Here is a 21,604-nt window from a genome sequence, read left to right on the forward strand (position 1 = left end):
GAAAGATTACCTTCATACACGCGTGTCAGGAGAGTCTCTGTAGAGATCTGAAGGAAGTAGTTCAGTAAACAGACGGAGATGGACTGAAGCTGATATCTAATGATGAAATATTAAAAAGTTACAAAGTGATTTTAGAGCTTTTAGACGCAGGAAATGAAAGAAAAGTAGAATCTAGAATTACACAGTAAAACATGGGGACTTTATTCTGAAAGGAATTTAAAGTAGAGAATCATTGATACTGGGTGTTCAGGATCGATGGTCAAAGGAGGAAAGAAAGTCAGATATTTATATATTGGCCAATATAATAGTATATATATATATATATATGCAATATTTATATAAACACAGTTTCTGCAGTGATTTAAAAAAAAAATTGTTTATCAGACAGTCAGAGATCTGTAATGAATGCAGGATATTTCACTCTTTATATTGATGTCATATATATATATATATATTTCTTTTTTTTAAACATTCTAATTCACACCTGGCATCTTTTTCTGCTTCATGTTCTGTAAAATAAAGTTTTCATTTTGGCCAAAAGATTCTCCAATACTGAATAATGAAGCAGAAAATGAAGGAAAAGTAGAATCGAGTCAGACTGTAAAACATGGGGACTTTATTCTGAAAGGAGTCTTTCAGCCTTTTACTCACCGTAACACCCTGTTCTGCAGGTGTTTCCTCGATGGTTTGGAGCAGGACTTGACTCCCAGGAGTCCACGACCAAGTCCTGCTCCAAACCGACGAGGAGACCTCTCCCCCGGACTCCTCCAGCTGTGAACTGGAACCACCACCTAGTGGCCTATTTCTAAGATGTTCGCATCCACTAACTGTCTCTGTGTTGATGTGTTTCAGGTAGTGATGTGTGTCGCTCAGCTTTACTGGCATCTGGCTCCCACACACGAAGTCGGCATCGTCACCAAGTCCCTGGTTCGACTGCTGAGGAGTCACAGGTGGAAATAAAACACACTGCGGTGACTGTGACGAATGATTGCACACTGTAGGAACTGTTCATTATCTCTGTATGTGCTCACTTCCTGCTCCTTGTGCACAGAGAGGTCCAGTACATCGTGCTCCAGAACATCGCCACCATGTCCATCCAGAGGAAGGTACAGTGGACGTCAGGACAGTGATGATGTCATGTGTTTGTGCAGCCTGAGCAGTAACTCCTGCTGTCTCCTAACAGGGGATGTTCGAGCCCTTCATGAAGAGCTTCTACGTTCGCTCCACAGACGCCACACACATCAAAACCCTGAAGGTAGATAGATACCGGCTTACTTATGGACGTATTATAACACAAATATGACTTTGAATAAGGAGCAGAAAGATGTCTGTGTTCGTGTTTCATCCTCTATTAACCTGTGAGACGTAGGATGATGTTCAACAGTATTATTCCCACACTGAGCTTTACTTTGAGTCCAGACCAGAACCAACAAGAATGTTTTCCTCTGTGATGTGTGCAGCTGGAGATCCTGACCAATCTGGCCAACGAAGCCAACATCTCCACCATCCTGAGGGAGTTCCAGGTTGGTTTCTGCTCCTTTATGATTAATGATGATTGACAGCAGAGGCGGCTGTGGTTCAGCTGCTCACTTCCTTCCTTCCTTCCTTCCTTCCTTCGTGTATATGTGTGTGTGTGTGTGTGTGTGTGTGTGTGTGTGTGTGTGTGTGTGTGTGTGTGTCTGTCTGTCTGTCTGTCTGTCTGTCTGTCTGTGTGTGTGTGGCTGAATGAAAAGCAAATGTTGTAAAGCACTCTGTAAACTGCAAAGATACAAAAAACAGCACTATATAAGTGCATTTTTTTTTTCCGGCGACTTCCTGGTGACCTTTTAACGCTTTCTTCTCCTGTCTGTCCTGCCCGTCCTCCCTGTGTTCCCTCTCCTGTCTGTCCTCCCCGTCCTCTGTGTCATTATCTCTCAGACCTACGTGAAGAGTCAGGACAAGGCATTTGCAGCAGCCACCATCCAGGCCATCGGCAGGTGTGCCACCAACATCTCTGAGGTGACGGACACGTGTCTGAACGGACTGGTGCTGCTGCTGTCCAACAGAGACGGTAAGACCCTGTGATCCATGTGTCTCAAGGTGTGATTGTGAGGACCTGTTGTGTCTCCAGGTGTGTTTGTGAGGACGTGTTGTGTCTCCACAGAGACGGTGGTGGCTGAGAGCGTGGTGGTCATAAAGAAGCTGCTGCAGACTGAGCCCACACAGCACAGCGACATCATCAAACACATGGCCAAGCTGTTCGACAACATCACCGTACGAAACATTCATCTGTTCAACGTGATCAACATGAAAGTCCAGACAGGAAGTGGTTCCTTCATGGTGATGTTTCCGTCTGACGTTCAGGTCCCGATGGCCCGAGCCAGCATCCTGTGGCTGATGGGAGAGTACTGCGAGAGGGTGCCGAAAATTGCACCGGACGTCCTCCGGAAGATGGCGAAGAGTTTCACAGCAGAGGAGGACATCGTGAAGCTGCAGACGGTCAACCTGGCCGCCAAACTCTACCTGACCAACTCCAAACAGGTAACCATAGAAACTCTACCTGACCCACTCCAAACAGGTAACCATAGAAACTCTATCTGACCAACTCCAAACAGGTAACCATAGAAACTCTACCTGACCAACTCCAAACAAGTAACCATAGAAACTCTATCTGACCAACTCCAAACAGGTAACCATAGAAACTCTACCTGACCAACTCCAAACAGGTAACAATAAAAACTCTACCTGACCAACTCCAAACAGGTAACCATAAAAACTCTACGTGACCAACTCTGTGAAGAACGTTATGGTGCGTCCCTCGGTGCTGCTCGGTGTCTGCAGGTCCGTTCTGTTAGATGAGGTGATGTTGGCCTCTGAGCCGGGTTTATGAGGCCCGACGCCGTCTCCTCAAACGATTATTAACATTATTACACCTGCTGCTCCTCGTAATGTGATAGAAGGAGAGATCGAGACGATAGTGTAAAGGATGAGGGTGATGATGCTGTAAAGGATGAGGATGATGATGCTGTAAAGGATGAGGGTGATGATGACGTAAAGGATGAAGGTGATGTAAAGGATGAGGGTGATGATGCTGTAAAGGATGAGGGTGATGATGATGCTGTAAAGGATGAAGGTGATGATGCTCCCTTTATGGCTGCAGTATTTCTTGTTTTTATGGCTGCCTTCATTATTTATGTTGTTAGTGAAAGTGCTCTCTCTTCCCTGTGTTTGTTTAGGGAAATGGTTTCTGACAGGTGGAAATATAAGAGATAAGGGAGATGTCTGCAGATAAAAGGCAATCGTCATGGCGATCAGTTGAACTGGTTGAACATTGATTTTTATGAATATTAATTCCAGGTGTTATTAATTTGAAAAGGAGTAGTTTGACGTTTTGGGGACTATGTCAACCATCAACCATCGGTGACGTCACCCGTTGGTTTGTGAATGTTATGAAGCCTCCAATTCAGATTCTGTCCGTCACCATCTTGCTGGTTCAGAGCGGTTTGGAGCAGGAAGTGACCATATTTGGAGGAGCATGTGGTGGATCTGACTAATCTGATTGGAAACCTGACAATACTACGTCCCGCCTACCGGTAGCTGTAACCTGACTGCACCACAGGCCTGTCAATCAAACGGACACATCCACAAAAACGTGTCTTTTTGAAGCTTATTTTCTGATTAGTGTTGGAATATTTTCAGATGGACCTCCAGAAAACTAATAAGAAGGAGTGACTTTAGCTAACAACACCGAGATAACTGGTGGAGACATTTTATTGATTAAGAATTTCATGAGAGAAGTTGAATGGGAGTCCATGGAGCCGGAGGGTTTTTGGAGCCAACCTCTAGTGGCACTTGGTGGTATTGCAGCTTAAGGCACTTGTGCATCGACCTCATTTTTCAGAACTGGAAGCTACGAACACTTTTATATACAGTCTGTGGTTTTTGCATTAAAATCTGGAGCTGCTTAGCATAAAGACAAGCAACATGTAAAAACAGCTAGCATCTCTCCAAAGTTCAAAAATACAACTGGCAGCACCTCCAAAGATATTATTGAATCCTTTCCGTCCTCTCTGTTTTCTCTGTCCTCTCCTTCCTCCCCCCTCAGACCAAGCTGCTGACCCAGTACATCCTGAACCTCGGTAAATACGACCAGAACTACGACATCAGGGACCGAACACGCTTCATCAGGCAGCTGATCGTTCCTAGCGAGAAGAGCGGCGCCCTCTACAAGTACGCTCGACGCATCCTGCTGGCCTCCAAACCGGCGCCGGTGCTTGAGTCCGCTTTCAAAGGTGTTTCAAACATTCATAATCTCAACCTCTGATCTTTATTTTGACACATTAAATATCTTTAAACTGTGTGTTTAAGCTCCTCTCCTGTGTCTCTTCTGTAAATGATCTGAGAGAATCACTGAATACACATCAGACCTCTATTTCACATCTCTTCCAGCAGTATGTAGAGCTGCTTCAGGCTGAGGTTTTATTATTCTGGAGGGTCTGTCTCTCTGAAGGGCAGTCAGGTCAGACCCCTTTAACTCAGGCTAATGAGATGGGTAAATTATTGAGCTAATGCTAACCTTTTACAGACACCGAGAGGAGGAGAAAAAAAAGAAGAAATCTCCTTCATTTATCTGTATTTTCTTTTTCTCCTCCTCGACTAAAAGGGACAAAAACTGCAGCATTAAAATTCAGAGGTGGTCTTCAACTCCTGCATGTTTATGGAAACTGTTAACCGCCCCTGTCATTCTTAATATTCACAGGGAAGTCTTTTATTTTTTTATTTGGTAGCAAAGCTCTGTTTTAGAGAACACTGATTATCTTCTTCTGAGGTGATATTAGATGCATGTGGATGTTTAGATTGTATATTAGTGTCTCCAGCCCACCTCCTTCCTCCACCACTCATCAAACTGACTTTACTTTTCATTTTTTCAATTTATCATCCATCTCTTTTATATCGCCATCCTCACCTTTCCAACCTCCTTCCTTTTCTCTACTTGCAGATCGGGAACGTTTCCAGCTGGGAACTCTGTCACACAGTATCAACATGAAAGCCTCTGGGTACCAGGAGCTCTCCGACTGGCCCTCTGTGGCTCCGGACCAGTCAGTGAGGAATGTGGAGGTCATCGAACCGGTAAGCAGAAAAACACCTTTCTGAGGCTCTCCTTATCAGAGTCAGTGTATGAGAACTGTGTGGAGACTTTCAGGACCGAATTAAAACACATCAGGTAGAGTTATAACAAATTAGGCAATAAAAACAAGACAAATAAAGAAAAATACGAAATTAGCCAAAACACCTGAAGGTAAACGTGAGTGAGTTCATTAGTTACGTAAAAAGTTTCAGTTTTTGACGTGTTTCTGCTTTGTATTTGTGTCTGGACTGGAAATCACAGACTGTATATAAAAATGTTCGTAGCTTCCAGGTCTTAAAAATGAGGCCGATGCAAAAGTGTCTTAAGCTGCAATACCACCGAGTGCCACTAGAGGTTGCCTCCAAAAAGCCTCCGGCTCCATAGACTCCCATTCAACTTCTCTCATCAAATACAAAGTCAATAAAATGTCTCCACAAGTTATCTCGGTGTTGTTAGCTAAAGTCACTCCTTATTAGTTTTCTGGAGGTCCATCTGAAAATAATCTGTCATTAATTAGAAAACAAGCTTCAAAAATACATGTTTTTGGGGACGTGTCTGTTTAATTGACAGGCCTGTGGTACAGCCAGGTTACAGCTATCGTGGGTGGGACACTAGTATCGTCAGGTTTCCAATCAGATCAGTCAGATCCACCGCTGGCTCCTCCCCCAGCTCGTCCAAATATGGTCACTTCCTGCTCCAAACCGCTCCGAACCAGCAAGATGGTGACGGACAGAATCTGAACTGGAGGCTTCATAACGTTCACAAACCAACGGGTGACGTCACTGCTGGGTGGTGATTGGTTGGAACATGCTCAATTATAATACACATTTGTAAATCATCATCTAAAAGCATCTGTTGACCATTTTGTGTTCTAATTTCTTTCTGTAATTTACTGACCTCCATCATTACCGTTTTAGTTGATAATAGACGCAGAAATAAACTCACCCTTTTGCTCCACTCAGCTGACAGACCAGAAACTTTGTTGTTAAAGAACAAAAATTAGATAAATTAAAAAGCTTTTGTTTTCAGTGAGGGATATTGTTGATTTCTCTCACCAACAACTCAGACGTTTTGTTTGTAGTCTGTGTGGCAGTTAATGGATCCCAATAAAACAATAAACAACAATAAAGCAGTCGTGTCAACAAAACAAAATTCCCAGTTTTAACAGAAAAGACTTTTGATAACAGCAAAACAGATTTAACTGGTTGTAGTGTTGGTTGATTGAATAATTTTAGGGAATCTTAGAGAAGTAATTGAGAGACACAGTGTTCATGTTATAATGTTTATGTCACGTGAACAGATGAGTCTGTAAATATGCTTTTGATGACAACACAGCTGCAAAATGATGTGTTTTCTTCACAATGAGTGCCTAAAAATCGTCCCTGAATTATAAACCCTGGATGTTGTAGTTTGATTTCCTCCTTTTATCTGTTCAGGTTAATGAGTGGGCACCGATCGTTGGGAAGGTCAAAAATCCCAAATCTGCTGACAAGTTCTACTCAGACGATGAAGAGAAGGAAGATGAAGGCTCTGACAGCAGCAGCAGCAGCGGCAGCAGCAGCAGTGAAGGTGTGTTTCTGTACATGTTATTTTATAATACAACTTTATTTATCCTTTTTTTAAAGAGTGATAAAACGTCATGCTGTCGTTCTTGTGTGAAGATTTATCAAAGTTATGACTCTTAAGATTTCAGTCCTGGTTAACGTTGGAAAAATGTGAGTTTTAATTCTTCAACAAACAGTATCTGTATATTATATAGCTGTATATTGTACAGCAGTATATTAAATAGCTGTATATTATACAGCAGTATATTATATATCTGTATATTATATTGCTGTATATTATACGGCTGTATATTATGCATTTGTATATTATATAGCTGTATATTATACAGCAGTATATTATATATCTGTATGTTATACTGGGAGCTGATTATTGAATGTAAACACATTGAGTGTCTGCAGACCATAAATAAGTTTAAACTGATGTTATATTTAATGGAAGTATAAAGATGATATATTTAGTATGTGTACTGTTTGTGTGTCTGCAGAGTCGGGCAGCGACAGTGATGAAGACAGCAGCGAAGAGTCGGAGAAGACCTCCACTGATTCTGGGAAGAGCTCCAGTGGTTCTGAAAGGAGCTCCAGTGAGTCAGAACCAGAACAAAAGAAGAAGAAGAAGATGAAGAAGAAGAAGGCGGTGCAGAAGATGAAGCCAGCTGCTGATGACAGGTACAGAGATGTCCCACTGTCTGTCTGCTCCTGAACGCATCATGTGTCCTCCTCTGAATGTCCAGATGTTACCTGTTTCTTCCTCCTCCTCCTCTTCCTCACTCATAATCAGACAGGTGTGTGTTAGTGGGAGTCGTAGTCAACAACAAACGTGACTCAGACTTCACTGCATCAATAATCTCCATCTGTTGGAAGCTGCATCTGTTTTTATTATCATGTTGGTGAGAGGTTTCCTTCTGTTGGAGCTTCTCTTACCTCATTTCACTTCATCCTCTTCATAAACCAAGAAAGAGTCCAGAATAATGAAAGTTCTACCTGCTAGATCTTTGTGTATTCACACTCATAGACGGGACACACAAAACCAGATATTGTTATAAAAGAAGTGGCTTTTTCCCCCAAAAAAAATTCCGGCTCATGTTGTATCACGTCTCAGTAAAGAATGAACAATCCTGCACCTCAGAGCTGCAGCAGTTTGTTTGTTTCATCGACTGAATCTTCTGTTTGTTTCTTTTTGAGCGTTTGACAGTGAACGCAGCATCGTTCAGAACCTTTCTTTCACCCCGCTGCTGCATGGACTCAGTGACAGGTTTTAAATACAGACACAATACATTATAACAGCTTCACTGACTGGAATAAAGTCAGATCCAAATGTTCTCAGTCCAAAGAAACTCTTCTTTTAATGTCTAATGATATTTTGAGGTTTAATCAAGACTGAGACCGCCTCTTATGGTCAGACCAGATTTTAGTCCTGTGGTCCAAACCGTGGTCCGAGGCCCCTTTTTCACCTGATACTTTGGTTCGGACCAAACCAGGTAGATATGAAAGCAGAAATAATCACATTTTTCTCAGTTTTTAAAGTGATCCTTTGAACAATAAGAACATTTCCTGACTGGTGAAAGAGTCCTTTTGAAATATAAAACTCATATTGACCACCAAAGGTCAGAGAACTGACTCTCTGTTCAACAAATTTAACCCAAATCAGAAAGGAAAAATTACCTCATGTCAACTTCCTGCCCACACACACCTATCGTACTGTACACACACTCACACACTCTCTGAGGCTGCTGGATATTGTTGGTTTGAGTTCCATTAATGAGCTAATCAGGGAGAATTCATCCTGCAGCAGTGTAACCCATATTTACATGGCTGATGGATAATGACTTGTGATTGGTCGTTTAGCACCCTGGTGTTACCAATGAATGAGATCGGAGTCATTTCGACTGAATATGCTCACATGCACGCGCGAGTGCGCATGCGCACACACACACACACACGCATACACGCACTCTGACACACGGCTAAATTTAGGTTCTCGTGCACTTGCTGACACACACTGAACACACCTGATTTGTGTGTGTGAGTGTGACAGGCCGCTGCTGACCCTGTTCTCTCCATTAGAGAGTATAATTAGAGCAGCTCACCCCAGTGCTCAAACACACACACACACACACGCACACGCACACGCCCACGCCCAGAGTAATTAGACCAGCTCACCCCAGTGCTTCCACAACAAACACAGCATAATGCCCTCATTACGGCCCAGTCATTCCAGGCAGGGCCTAATCAGGCCCACAGTGATTTATATCACTTTTTCCTGTTCGCAGCAAATGAAATCTGTAGGCCAAATTAATACTGGCTTTTCATCATCGCCCAAGTTAAGAAGCCAGTTACCGTCACAATCCCCCTCATTAATTTAACGGCTGAGAACCGCAGGCAGGCGGAGTAAACACTCATTATCGGGACAAATTGAAGAGGGACGGAGCGAGCGGAGGGGAAAGATGGAAAAAATCTTTTTGAGTGAATTAACTTCACAAACAAAAACAGATTGATGTTTGTTGTGATCGAGCCGAGCTGAAGCTCTGATGTCATCATGTCAGGTCAGCTTTGTTTTCTGGTATTTTTCACTTTAAATCTGAGCACAATAAAATGTTTTTCATATGTTCTGTTGCTGATATCGATCGCACGTGTGTTCCAGTGACTCGGATGAAAACGGTAACGGACCCGTCACCAACGCCAGCAGCTCATCGGCTGAAAGCTCCTCCGACTCGGAGAGCGACTCCGGGGACGACTCCGACTCCGACTCCCCCGCACCACAGAAGAAGAAGTCTGACGCTAATACCAAAGTCAAGGTGACGAAAGGATTCAGCTGCTCCAGGAAACTGAGTTAATTTCAATTAACCTGAGGTGCAGAAGAATAAAGAACAACATGAGCCTCAGTGAAGTCCAGCAGAAATCAAATTTAACATTTAAGTCTTCCAAAATCCTCCCTCCTTTTATACAAGGTGCTGTCTGAGGTTGATTTGATTCAGTTCAGTTTTATTTATATCGCGCCACATCACAACACAACAGGTTATCTTCGATAACTTAACACAGTAAAGTCCTTACAACACAACTTTACAACATTATACAGAGGAACACAACAGTTCAACAATTCCCAAGTAAGCTAGGAGGAAAAAAAACTCCCCTTTAACAGGAAGAAAAACCTCATACAGAGTGAAAGAAAAACTCCCCTCTAACCAGAGAACAGTAGTTTTTCCCAGTAAGTGTGTTCATTTTGAAAAACATAAAACTTTGTCTGCATCTGCCAGTGGCCATCAGGATAAGAGTAGTCATAGTAATCTGTTTATTCTACTGCAGGACAGACTTGATGTGAGTATATCAGCGTCAGCAAAACAGTTGGAAAATATCATATTGGATGTTGTCAAAAATCCAATGTTGTGCATCACTATTCAAAAAAAAAAAAGTTAATTAATCCAAAATATTTTCGAACTACATGTTGATGTCACCTTCACCGTAAAAGGCCTTATTATTGTGCGAATGTCATCCTTTATATGAAAAACAGGATGTTAAAAATAGACAACAGTTGGTACAGATCTTTGTAGCCATGGCAACACTGCATCTCACTGTGGTTCATTATGTGGTGCTAAATACAAAAGATGTTGTGATGTGGAGCCGTTATCAAACACTTAATAACAGTTATATAAAAAAATACATGCAGTGAATGATGAGATGTTAAATATATTTAATATATAGAACAGGATGATGGGTGTAATCATGATGCTCTCCCAGTGAGTTGTTCTCCAGCTCCACACATCTCCAGAGTCGCCAGTTTATTCTGTGAAATCTAATTCGTACTTTTATTTCTCTCTTCACGTCCCCCCCCCCCTCCTCCCCCAACTGCTTCAATCTTTTTCTTACCTGTTCCTCTCATCACATTATTTCTCGCCCTCCCTTTTGCTTCTCTGCACTATGAAATTCTCATTTCATACACTTTGTCGTTTGGCCACGGCCTATGAATTATGTATCTGTGTGCTGCCTCTCTCTCGGAGCGCCCTCTACTAACAAGGTTTCCGTCTCTATTACCAGCAGCGAGCGTCAATCAGAGAGAATCTGATAAGATACGGCCTCTAACTTTCTGCTTTGTCCCCCTCCCCTCTCCCTCACTCGTCTGTCCTGTTTTTTGGTTCTGCTCAGCCTGAAGTATGCAGAGTGGGATTTTATGGTTCTTTATGAAATGTGAACGGAGCCCGGTTTGTGAGGAAGAGACGGAAAACGGCTGATAGAAGCTCTCGTATGTTTAAATGTGTTTTTATTGGGCTGCTGTGGCGTGTGTTGTAATTCTCGCCTCGGTGGTATGAGGTGGGGGACATGACAGCCTGCATGACGGATCCCATGTCATCCCTGACATGTTACATGTGAACACAGACTTTCTGGTTTTTGGGATGAATAGAAATTGAAACATTTCACCGTCTGGGTAACACGCTCACTCACTTCCCGTTTTCTCTTTTCACTCCTCCACTTGTTCACCATCATGTTGCCGTTTGCTTTTCAGGTGGCGGCGAAGTCCAAGAAGGAAGTCTCTTTATTGGATCTTGACGACTGTGAGTTCATCTGATAATTCTTCTTGAATAATACAGTTTAAAAGCAGCAGGTTTTAAAATACACTCTGATATTATTCTGTGTCCTCATCATTAAACAGCAGACAGACACAAACACTAAAACTCCTGGTGAGGAGAGTTTAATTCCAACAGATATTTTTTCTCTGGAGCTGAATGAGACCAAAACAGACACTCCTCCAGGATTTCACTGAGGTTTTCTGTGATTGTTGCAAAAATACCTCATTTTGCGGCAGCTTTAAAAAGAAAAGTGAAAGAAAAGTGACAATTGTCACAGTGTTTATTTTTGTGCAGTTTGAGACAACACTGCTTCGTCAAAAGTGAGTGTACTAACATGTATTGTACAACTTATAAATGTATGAACAGAAGTACGTAATGGGGAAGAAACTTAAACCATTTTTATACTTTAGTTTTACTCTGAAATTAAAATAAGACTGAAACAACAAAAACTGAAAATCACTTCATCTGCTATCATGTAAAACTTTGCCAGAAAAAGTGTTGTGTTTTTTCTGCTGCCTCCAAGTGGCCAAAAACCATATTTAACATAAAGTTTCTGTTGAGGATGTAAAATGTATAATTTGAGTCTTTGTCACCCCCCTGTGGCAGTAGGAAGAATGACACTGCTGCAGCGTTGAGTGTAAAAGTAGCTTTAATCATCTTCTGATTAACTTCCTGTTCTCTTTGTTCTTCAGTTTCTCCTGCGCCCTCGAACGCACCGAACTCCTCGCTCATCTCTCCGAGCCTGCTGTCGGACCTCGAAGGCCTCTCTCTGTCCAACGTTACCTCCACCGTACAGGTGTGTGTGTGTGTGTGTGTGTGTGTGTGTGTGTGTGTGTGTGTGTGAATGCGCACACAGGAGGACATTTCCTCCATCTGTGTGTGTGTGTGTGTAGCCGAGCAGCGTGTGAGCTTCTGAAATGAGCGTCTCTCCCTGGTGGAACATTTCTTCTCTTGACTCCAACTCTTGACCTTTCCTGTTGTGTGATATTTATAGTCGGTCAGGACGCTGCAGCGGCTCCGTGTGTTTCCTCTCCCTCTTACAGTCTGCCTCTCTCACCCACCTCCACCCCCCCACCCCCCGAACTCTATTTCTTAGTCCTCCTCCCTCTCTGATCTCCCTCCTTCTGCTCCCCCGTCACCTCCCATCTCTCTCTGTCAGATGTTGTGTCCCTGGTGTCTCCGTGTTGTGTATATCTGATGGTTGACCTTTCTTCGTGTGACGGCTCCTTTCTCTCTTGTACGTCTGTGTATTTTGTATCTCGTCTTTCCTCCCGGGAGGAAAATGTCCGGACCGTTCTTCCCGCTGCTGCTGCTGCTGCTGCTGTGTCTATTCGGTGTCACACTGTCACGTCTGCAGGAACTCTCATGTTTGGAGGTTTCAAATCAGAAAGATATTTAATCGGTATATTGATGTGAGCATGTTCAGCACTTATTTTATTGAATGTTTATTTGTATAAGGACAAGAATGCAACATAAACCAACGCTACACATCAGAGCATTTGTAGACAGAGCTAATATGAGATGCACGTCTCTTAATGGATTTTTAAAATACATAAAACAATTCGCAATATGTACACAAGAGACAATACAGATCACAAACTCAATAATAAGAACGTATATTCAAAACATAAAAGTACAAACAACAATAAAAGACAAATGAACACAGAAACAAAGCATAAAACAAGGATTTTGCGTTTAGTTTTGATTTAGATAAATTATTCATAATGGACTCAAAAGTAAGGATTATTTTATTTAACTAATTTTGGATTAGTTGTGTGATCATTTAATGACTAAAATGTCAGAAAACTGTCAGGTTGAAGGTTTTCAGGGAACATGCGAAGGAGAAAAAATAGACTTAAACTGGTAAATAAATGTAGATATTAGTGGATAAACTGATTTCTCTGAGTCGGTCTTAACTTTTAAACAGTAAACAGTTTGTCTGCATGTTTTGCTCGTCCTCCTCCACTCTGTCTCGGCTGTGCTGCTGCTCTCAGCTCGTCTACATTCATCCCGTCATTCCCGCCCGCCTGTCACTCTGTATGATTGACAGCTGCTCTCAGGCCAGCATTTATGTGGCACGAGTCTTGTTAGGCGATCTCTCCTCCTCCTCCTCATCTTCCTCAGGTGAAGGCCGGGCAGTAATAGAGAATAGAAATGCAGATTAGAAACAGGGAACTTTTCTCACATCAACATCTGATTTAGAGTCAATTCTATGCATAAATACATGATGGGCAACGGGACTCATAGACGAGGGTAAATAACCTCACCTTTACACACACGCGCACACATATACACACACACACACACACACTGGCCCTGGTGTCATTTCTATTTCTCAGCAATCTGCCCAGCGAGGCAGCCGGAGAGTCTCAGCTGAGCGCTCGGGCCCTTTTAGAGAATTACTGCATGGTTATCAAAGGCATTTAGATTAACCCCGGTCACTGTGTCTGACCCGCCTCCTCCTCCGCTCCTCAGCTCCCTCTAATAACATTTTGACATTAGGATCTTTCACAAATGCCTCTTAAATCCCCCCCGCCCCCCGTGTCCGTGTCCGTGTGTGCGGCTCGGCCTGATAACTTTTCATTCATAATTAGCGGCGGGCGAATGGGGCTGCGTTGGGGGGAAATTGAACTGTCAGCGGCGGGGCGCGGGCCGTTTGACCCCATCACGCCCATAGGGGGCCATCATAATTTGTTCATTTGGTGTCCATCAGGCAGACGCCGGCTCCCTCCTCCCTCCTCCCCCGGCTCCCTCCTCACCCCTCTGACCTCCCCCGTAGTGGGTGCTCCGGGTTCACGTCTAATTATGAATCAGCAGAAAGTCCTGCAGAGCTGTGAATATGGCGGCTGCTGCCCTCCGATCCTCCCGCTGCCACTCAAACTGCACACACGGCTTCTTAAAGAGGACGGAAACAGAGCGTCAGGGAGGCGGAGCCGCCAGCAGGGAATTTGGAAATGTTGGTGTTACAACACAGCATCTCTCCACTCATTAATTACTTCTGATAACTGTGTAGTTGCAGATATAATGTCTGTGCAGGTAGATCTGTTAAAAAGGTATTTTACCTTTTCTATCTTCTTCGTTTTGTCGTTGGTGTTTTTCTTCTGAGGTTATAACAGTGTTCCTTTAAAATCTGGACGACCATACTGCAGGTGTGTTTTGGTTGCCATCGACAACTGTGACTCTTAACGAAACAATTTTAGACAATTTTAGCGCTTTAGATAATATTGTGCGAGTCTTGTGCAGCTTATCTCTTTCAAGTATCTTCATCCTTTCTTTAAGTAAACATAACGATACCCAAAGGTGTAACTATAGATGATGAAACCATGGGGTCAGTAGCCCAAACATGTTTTATAGAAAATAAGCTATTCTTCTGACCCAGGACTATTTATTTGGTTGCTTTATTATCAAAAGTTACGAAGGAAGAAGGCATGCTGGGAAATGCTCATTTGTTTGTTCTCATTCATTTGTGATAAGTTGCATTGACATTTAGAATTTTTTTTTCTCAATGCATCAAAGTTTTAGCAGGAATCTCTTCAGCAAATAGACAAGAAGCTAGCAGCGTATGCTACGTGTGTGCTTGTGTAGCAGATTCAGTCTGCGCTTGAGTTTGGGTCGAAGAATCAATATTAACAGAGACGGATCACAGTTTTGTTCCACTGCAGACAGGCTCTGTTACAAACAATACTACATTCAAAGTTTTGATAAACTGATCATTTTTATATATCAATGTATAAATAATGCGAATCACATCATCGTCCAAGAAGATAATCAAACTTTAATTTAAGACAATGAAGTCCAGAAAATATTCAGATTTGAGAAGTCGACACCAGTGATTTTTTTGGGTATTTTTTATGAATTTGTGCGCTGAAATATTGCATCTTTCATGTACAGATGAAACACATGAGAATCACTAGTTGTTTATCTGTGTTGCTCTCATAGATCACCATGTGTATCTGCAGTATTAACTTCTCTACATCATGCATGCAATAACACTGCCAACAAAATCAGTGTTTTCCCGTTTCTTCTGCTTTATTCTTTTACTCTACGACACTGCAGGAAAATATACAATTAAACTTCTACTCCATTTAATTAGGGAGTCTCAAACCTCACAGTGTAGAAAGTAATCAGAATAAATAATAAGCTGCAGTGTGAAAGTGTTGCTTCTTGCTAACATTACTTTACAGAAGTAGATGAAGGACACCTCTGTTTCTGAATAACGGTCCTCCATTATTGCTAATGTTCTTAAATGAAAAATTTGAAAATTAATCATTTTCGAATACCTAATTTACTGACAAATTGGCATGAATGAAGTAACCTCTGTCTGTACGCACTCAGGAGACTTCCTGTTACCTTAAAGTAGTTTTAGGTGGCTGTAGTAACATTTATTTAATTCAATTTGCAGTCAAGGTCCTTGTGATGCCCCTCGATTAATTGTCATCTCCAGACTGAAGGGAACAATTAGGGCCTAAAGTCGAACACATGTCCCGCACCTTCCTGCTCACATCTTCTGTGCAGGATAATAGAAACCTGTCTGAGCTGTGGGAGACGGACGAAGGCTCAAAAACACAAATGGATTTTCAATATACGAACATACATCTCTGCACACCTCCACCTCTCCCTGTAAATTGGTCCTCTTCTGCAGACGGCTCGAGGCCGCCCGGCTCCTGTTAGCCCTTTCTGAATATGTCAGCGGGATTTTCAGGTCATTTGCCAGAGAGGATGCTGGGAACGCGGTGTCCAGGTTCTGAAGGTGACTGGTGTCGGTGTCATCCATCACGGGAGCTTCCTTTAAGTTGATGCATAATAGAGCCTCTCAATCAACTTCCTGGCTCGTTGTCACCTCCCTCCTTCCTGTCGGGGGCGGAGACTACCGAGAGTCAGATTGATGGAGGAGTCAAGGTTACATCCTTCTTCTTCTCTTATTTACACTTCAGGTGTTGTGGACAACAATAGGTGGAGGGGTGGGGGTGTGGTGTCAGGCTTTAACTGTCCACGGTGTCAGATTGGTGATAATAAGCAGTTTGAAGCGCCGTCCTGCCGCCGTGTGTCCCCACCGTCGTCCCCGCTGCTCGGGGCGAGGCGGCGGGCGGGACCTTGAAGCAGGATGCGTCTGTCAGGGAGGTAAATCTCTGCTGTGATGGGGTGGCAAACATTACGGCCAGCTTTATTGACACCGACGGCTCTGACACATCCAAAAGTGGCCCCATAAATTGTCAGGCCGGCGGTGGTGTGACGGGCGCGTGTGAAGGCAGCGCGGCGTCACGGCACGCCGACAAATGTTTGTTTGACCTCCTTCACAGGCGCTCGGAGGGTCCAGGCACGAGAGACACGGAGTCAGTGAAAGGGACGGAGATGGTGGCGATCAGAGAGTTTCTGAGGATAAAGATATAGGACAACACCTCCTCTCTTGTACTCCACAGTGGTTATGTATGTTTATAGTAGTGCCGATATCATACTGGAACTCTTGCAGGCCAATTTTTTTACCTTCTTTAGATCTGCATATTTGAAAACAAGTCACAGATACCGTACGATGCGTCTGAAGTTAGTTACGGCTCCTGTCATTTCAGACATGGATTAATGTTAGATTATACAGGAAGGTCAGTTTAATTGTCAGGAAGAGTCCTAATTAACTCCACACCATGTCAGTGCAGCAGAAACACGCCCACAATGAGACACACAGAGACCGGAGGACAGAAACACAGCAGAAACTCTCACTGAGCTGGAAACAAACAGCTGCTCAGAAATTGGGTCAATGACATAAATACAACATAATTAATTTGTTATTGTTCACTTAAAATAAGCTGATTCAGCTGGTTTTGGTGGAGCTCAGCTACGTGAATAATAATTAATCATTTTACATTTCTCAGCTGAGTCAGAACAAACTGGTCGTACGTCCAGCTTCAGTAAAACGATGTTTGATGGCGCCTTTCATCACGATGAGCTGCAGCACCAGACCATCATGTTTCTTTTGTTTCTTAGTAGCGTATTCTTATTCATATTCAATCAGATTAATTAAATACACTCCTTGTTCCAGGCTTTGTTTTTCTGCTGCTGTGTTTTTTGTTATTTTTTTTATTTATTTATTTTTTTTTACTCCTTTTGACTTCTATATCAGAGTTAGAGTTGTTATTTTTGTAAAACTTTCAGGTGGTAAATAGAGATTTTTCCGTTTCTAAACTCGTGCTCATTTGCATCTGTCTCGGTGTTGGTGTGCAAGTGCATTCAGGTGCTAATCGTTTTAGAGGGTGTGAAACGGCTGAATCTGTCCTGGTGTTTTTACCTCATTAGAGCTGTCACTCAACCCACAGCAGCACCTTTGACTTCCAATGACGACTAAAGAAACTACTCGGACTCATCACAAATACAGCAGGGGTGTGTCGGATGTTTGTGCACATTGTGAGATTATTCCAACGTTTGACAGTGCAGTGCGTGTAGCATTGTTGTGTAGCATAGAAAATCTCGACACCACCATGTGTGAACGTTGTTCGTGGAAATAACGAGATGTTAATTTTTAAGGATATAAAAAAACAAAAAAAGAGTAGACTAGCAGCTCCTGTCAGCGTCTCTGAGGTAATCCAGTTTCCTGCCTCTGAAAAGGTAAAAGCTCCTTGACAGGACCGGCGGTCGGCCTGCAGCCTCTTGTGTTTCTATTCATTAGAGGTTGTTTTTATTCGTTTCCATCTAACGGGGCTGATTTCTTGAATGTGCTGCACTTTATCCCACAGAGTTAATGAAGGCAGCGCTGGGTTGGGGTGGGGGTGGGGTTGGGGGGGGGGGGGCAGAGGGGGGTCCCACTTAACTCAGAAGTGCTGCACTCTGGCTGCTGATTGGCAGACTTGAATTGCATGAATGTTGGTGATGGGGAGAGCGGAGGCTCTTGTATTAACGTGGCCTCTTGTGTGGATCCATTTACTCTGAAATGTACAATAAGAGTCCCGGGATGTTGTGTTGATGCAGAATGCTTCAGGAACATGCGATGTTTTCATTATTCAGCCTTTCTTCTGCTGCTCTCAGGCTCCCGCATCCAGCGGGACACAGTGTCTGCACGTTTTTTTCGCAATTATGTGAACCAGATTTGGTATTGCCAGACTTCACCGACCTATCTGCATGGGTTGCTGTGGCAACGACGTATGTGTAGCTACGCTGATGATGCAGCTTCCTATCTTAGGGGCATAAACGGAGGTCCATCATCTCACCATCCAAACAATAAGACTGTCATGTCGCAGTGCAGAGTCTGCACTGCTGCCATAGCGGGCTTCACTGGATTCTGCCAACTGTGACAGAGCTGTGTGTCGAAGAAGAAATGCGATTTGAGCCACCATACTTCTGATTGGATTTCAAACCACCTCCAGATGTTGTCTGGATCTGATTTGCATGTTTGGGTTTTTTTGCTGTCCAGACTTTCAAAAATCAATCTGGATACGATGATAAAACCAGATTTTATCTGTCAGTCTGAACGAGGTCTTAGATTCAGTATGGTTTCCTCTGTTTGAGCGCTGTTTCCTCAGACCTACTCTAACATAGTCACACTTACTGATTCATCTCCAACATATCTTCTGTGATATCCCTCCAGGTCACCGCTCCATCCTTCGGCCCGGTGAAAACCTCCGTGCTGCTCCACCACATGACGGGAAAAGGTCTGTCGGCCAAGTACCACTTCCCCCGGCAGCCATGTTTGTACGAGCCCAGCATGGTGACGGTGCAGGTGGTCCTGACCAACAGCTCGGACCACGTCCTGGAGCAGATCCACATCGGAGAGCGGAGCCCGGCCGGCCTCAACATCCACTGCTTCAACACCGTCGGTGAGTACGAGAGCCTCGCAGCTAAAACACTCCGCTGCGGATCCTCACGCAAGCACTGAGCAGGACAAATATTCAAATGTTTTCTCCACTGTATTCTGTCTATTTTAGAGCTTTCAGGTCAGGCTGAGCATCTGCTGATGATTTTATATATGATTTATTTATTTAAAGTAGGATTGAGAAATTAAGCAGTGATATGACAGTTTTTTTAATCTCTGTGTAATTTAAACACAAAGTTTGAGTTTAATTGTTTGGGGGGTCTTCTGATTTATTATTATTATTATTTTTTTGAATGCCTTTGACAGCGGAGGCGTTGTGATTTTGGGTTGTTCATCTGTCTCGTATTCACGATATTTTAAGAACTGCTTGAGAAAATGTCTTCAGATTTGGCACAAACGTTCACTTGGACTCAAGGAGGAAGTGATTTTATTTTGTTTTGATGGTCAAAGGTCAAGTTTGTCGCCATAATAACTCATGAATTCACGCGCTAATTATGACAAAATTTCCTAAACAACATCTAGTTGGATGAAATGATGTGATGCATTTTATATCGGAAAGGTCAAAGGTCAACTCCACGGCGTCATCAATATGCTCCGCAAAAAAAAAAAAATCATTTTTATGTCCATTATTCATATTCACATATTCTGTGTGTCGGGTTCAACATGTGTGTGAAACAGCCACCTTTTACAATCTGGAGCTTATACGCAGCAACATCCATTTTGAAGCATCGTCTGTTGTCATGGCAACAACTTAATGTTCTATCAAAATCAGATTTAGTGGACAAAGTTCGTCTGGTTAGCAGAGGCAAGGAGGTAATTCTGGTTATTTTGTTCGACATGTATGCAACCTTAGAGCTTGTTTAGTTTTGTGTTCGCAGATTAAAGGTTTTATTTATTTCCTGCTGCAACTTAAACAACCACGTTTATTTGTAATGGTGGCTTTTTGAAATCTCTCCTACTGTGATTGTTTTCTCAGACAAATGTTAAATGATCAGGATATTATCAAAACCCTAAAAGTCCGCATGCTCTGTCCAGTACCCCTCCCACCACTCCACTCCTGCAGCTGATCCCGGTTCATTAGAATCGATCAGCACCAACAAACATGCACCATCTCCATATTTCTCCACATGTATGATGGATTCACTCACTACGATATGAGACAGAGGACGGTCATGCACACATGCACACACACACGCTCACGCACACGCACGCTCACGCACACACACACACACACACACACACACACACACACACACACACACACACACACACACACACACACACACACACACACAGTGTTGGTGGAGCATGTTAAAGCTGTCGATAGCAGGCATTGATCCGACATTGAAGGAACTCCAGCAGCCAAACAGTGGGTGATTTGGATCGATGTCCGGACTCATACAGACAGAGCTTCATCTGCTGCTGCTGTATGTGGATGGCACATGACGGGGTTTGTTTTCAATAAGAAATATTGCCCTCTGGTCACACGGTGCATTTCTCGTCTCCATGGCAACGGTTGTGATGTAAGGAGCTGTAACGAAGTCATGTCTGTGGCTTTCTGTTAACATCTCCTGAACCTATTAACATAAACTGCATGTAAAACTGCGTAATGGTCTAGACTGTCGCTCTCAGCTTCAGTGTTCACTAGTGGGCATGGCTAAGTGGGATAGCGGTGGTCTATGCTGGCTCCTCCAACAGTATCAAAGTTAACCTGAGGTCGACGCGAAGGTGGCAACTGGAAACAGTCCTCGAAAGAACGTGACCTTGACTTTCTGCTTTGACCTTGAACAGCAGTTGTTTGCACTATTTTACCGTACAATAGTGAACTTTTACAACATTTAATGTTCTCTGAGTTTTAGTTTTACCTCCAAATAAAATCCAGGATGTTTTTTTTACTATAACGTCAAAGTGCTTCTTTAAATTAGCAGGTTTTGATCAACCTTTATGAATAAACTACAATAATACAGCGGTATCTGTAGATTTTGCTTTGACGCCATGTGTCTTGAAGTGGGTCAGTAGTGCAGTAAGTAGTTTCTGACTGAAATATCACGTCACTCATTTCCTTTGAAGACAGCCTGATGTTGACACTGAAGAGAGTAGAGTGAAGGTAAACCCAGAGACAGAGAGGAGCTGTGAAGGCTGGACAGGAAGTGAGTTCATGATGGTTATGTTTTCCTCCCGAGTCTCCTCTTCTGGAGTTCTACAGGAAAACATCCTGCTGCTCCACAGAGACCGACCGACCGACCGACCGACCGACCGAGGAAAACGGGGAGGATGTTTCTGTCTGTCTGTGTTCTCCTCATTATTAACCTCCTTCATCCTCCTCCTCTCTTCTCCTCCTCCCTGCGTGTTTTTTTTTTTTCAAGAGGCTATAGGTGTGTGTGTGTGTGTGTGTGTGTGTGTGTGTGTGTGTGTGTGTGTGTGTGATGAGATTGAAGGATAGATTTCTCACACCCGGTGGCCTTGCTTTGTGAAGTAGAAAACACAAGTGGTGTGGATGCCTGTCTGTTCCACTCTGCCGCCCCCCCTCCTCGTCCTCCTCCGCTCTGCTCCATCCCTCCCCACGCTGCAC

At 43.2% G+C, this 21,604-nt stretch overlaps 1 protein-coding gene across 2 annotated transcripts in view; it reads left to right on the forward strand.

Moving 5' to 3' along the window:
- Window positions 1–21,604, forward strand: part of ap3b1a (adaptor related protein complex 3 subunit beta 1a) — a 50,731-nt gene that overhangs the window by 20,102 nt on the left and 9,025 nt on the right. For both annotated transcript variants that reach the window (XM_069164883.1, XM_069164876.1), the window contains exons 9-23: window positions 853–950; window positions 1,052–1,106; window positions 1,184–1,255; window positions 1,461–1,523; window positions 1,918–2,050; window positions 2,144–2,253; window positions 2,344–2,520; window positions 4,085–4,271; window positions 4,979–5,109; window positions 6,544–6,676; window positions 7,158–7,338; window positions 9,314–9,467; window positions 11,171–11,219; window positions 11,927–12,030; window positions 18,808–19,036. In XM_069164883.1, coding sequence (XP_069020984.1) covers window positions 853–950; window positions 1,052–1,106; window positions 1,184–1,255; window positions 1,461–1,523; window positions 1,918–2,050; window positions 2,144–2,253; window positions 2,344–2,520; window positions 4,085–4,271; window positions 4,979–5,109; window positions 6,544–6,676; window positions 7,158–7,338; window positions 9,314–9,467; window positions 11,171–11,219; window positions 11,927–12,030; window positions 18,808–19,036 — 1,876 coding nt within the window. The remainder of the gene's footprint in view (window positions 1–852; window positions 951–1,051; window positions 1,107–1,183; window positions 1,256–1,460; window positions 1,524–1,917; window positions 2,051–2,143; window positions 2,254–2,343; window positions 2,521–4,084; window positions 4,272–4,978; window positions 5,110–6,543; window positions 6,677–7,157; window positions 7,339–9,313; window positions 9,468–11,170; window positions 11,220–11,926; window positions 12,031–18,807; window positions 19,037–21,604) is intronic.

Source organism: Embiotoca jacksoni, unplaced genomic scaffold, assembly GCF_022577435.1.
Source record: "Embiotoca jacksoni isolate LCO1_2020_lvr unplaced genomic scaffold, fEmbJac1.0.p SCAF_10, whole genome shotgun sequence".
Lineage (NCBI taxonomy): Eukaryota > Metazoa > Chordata > Actinopteri > Embiotocidae > Embiotoca > Embiotoca jacksoni.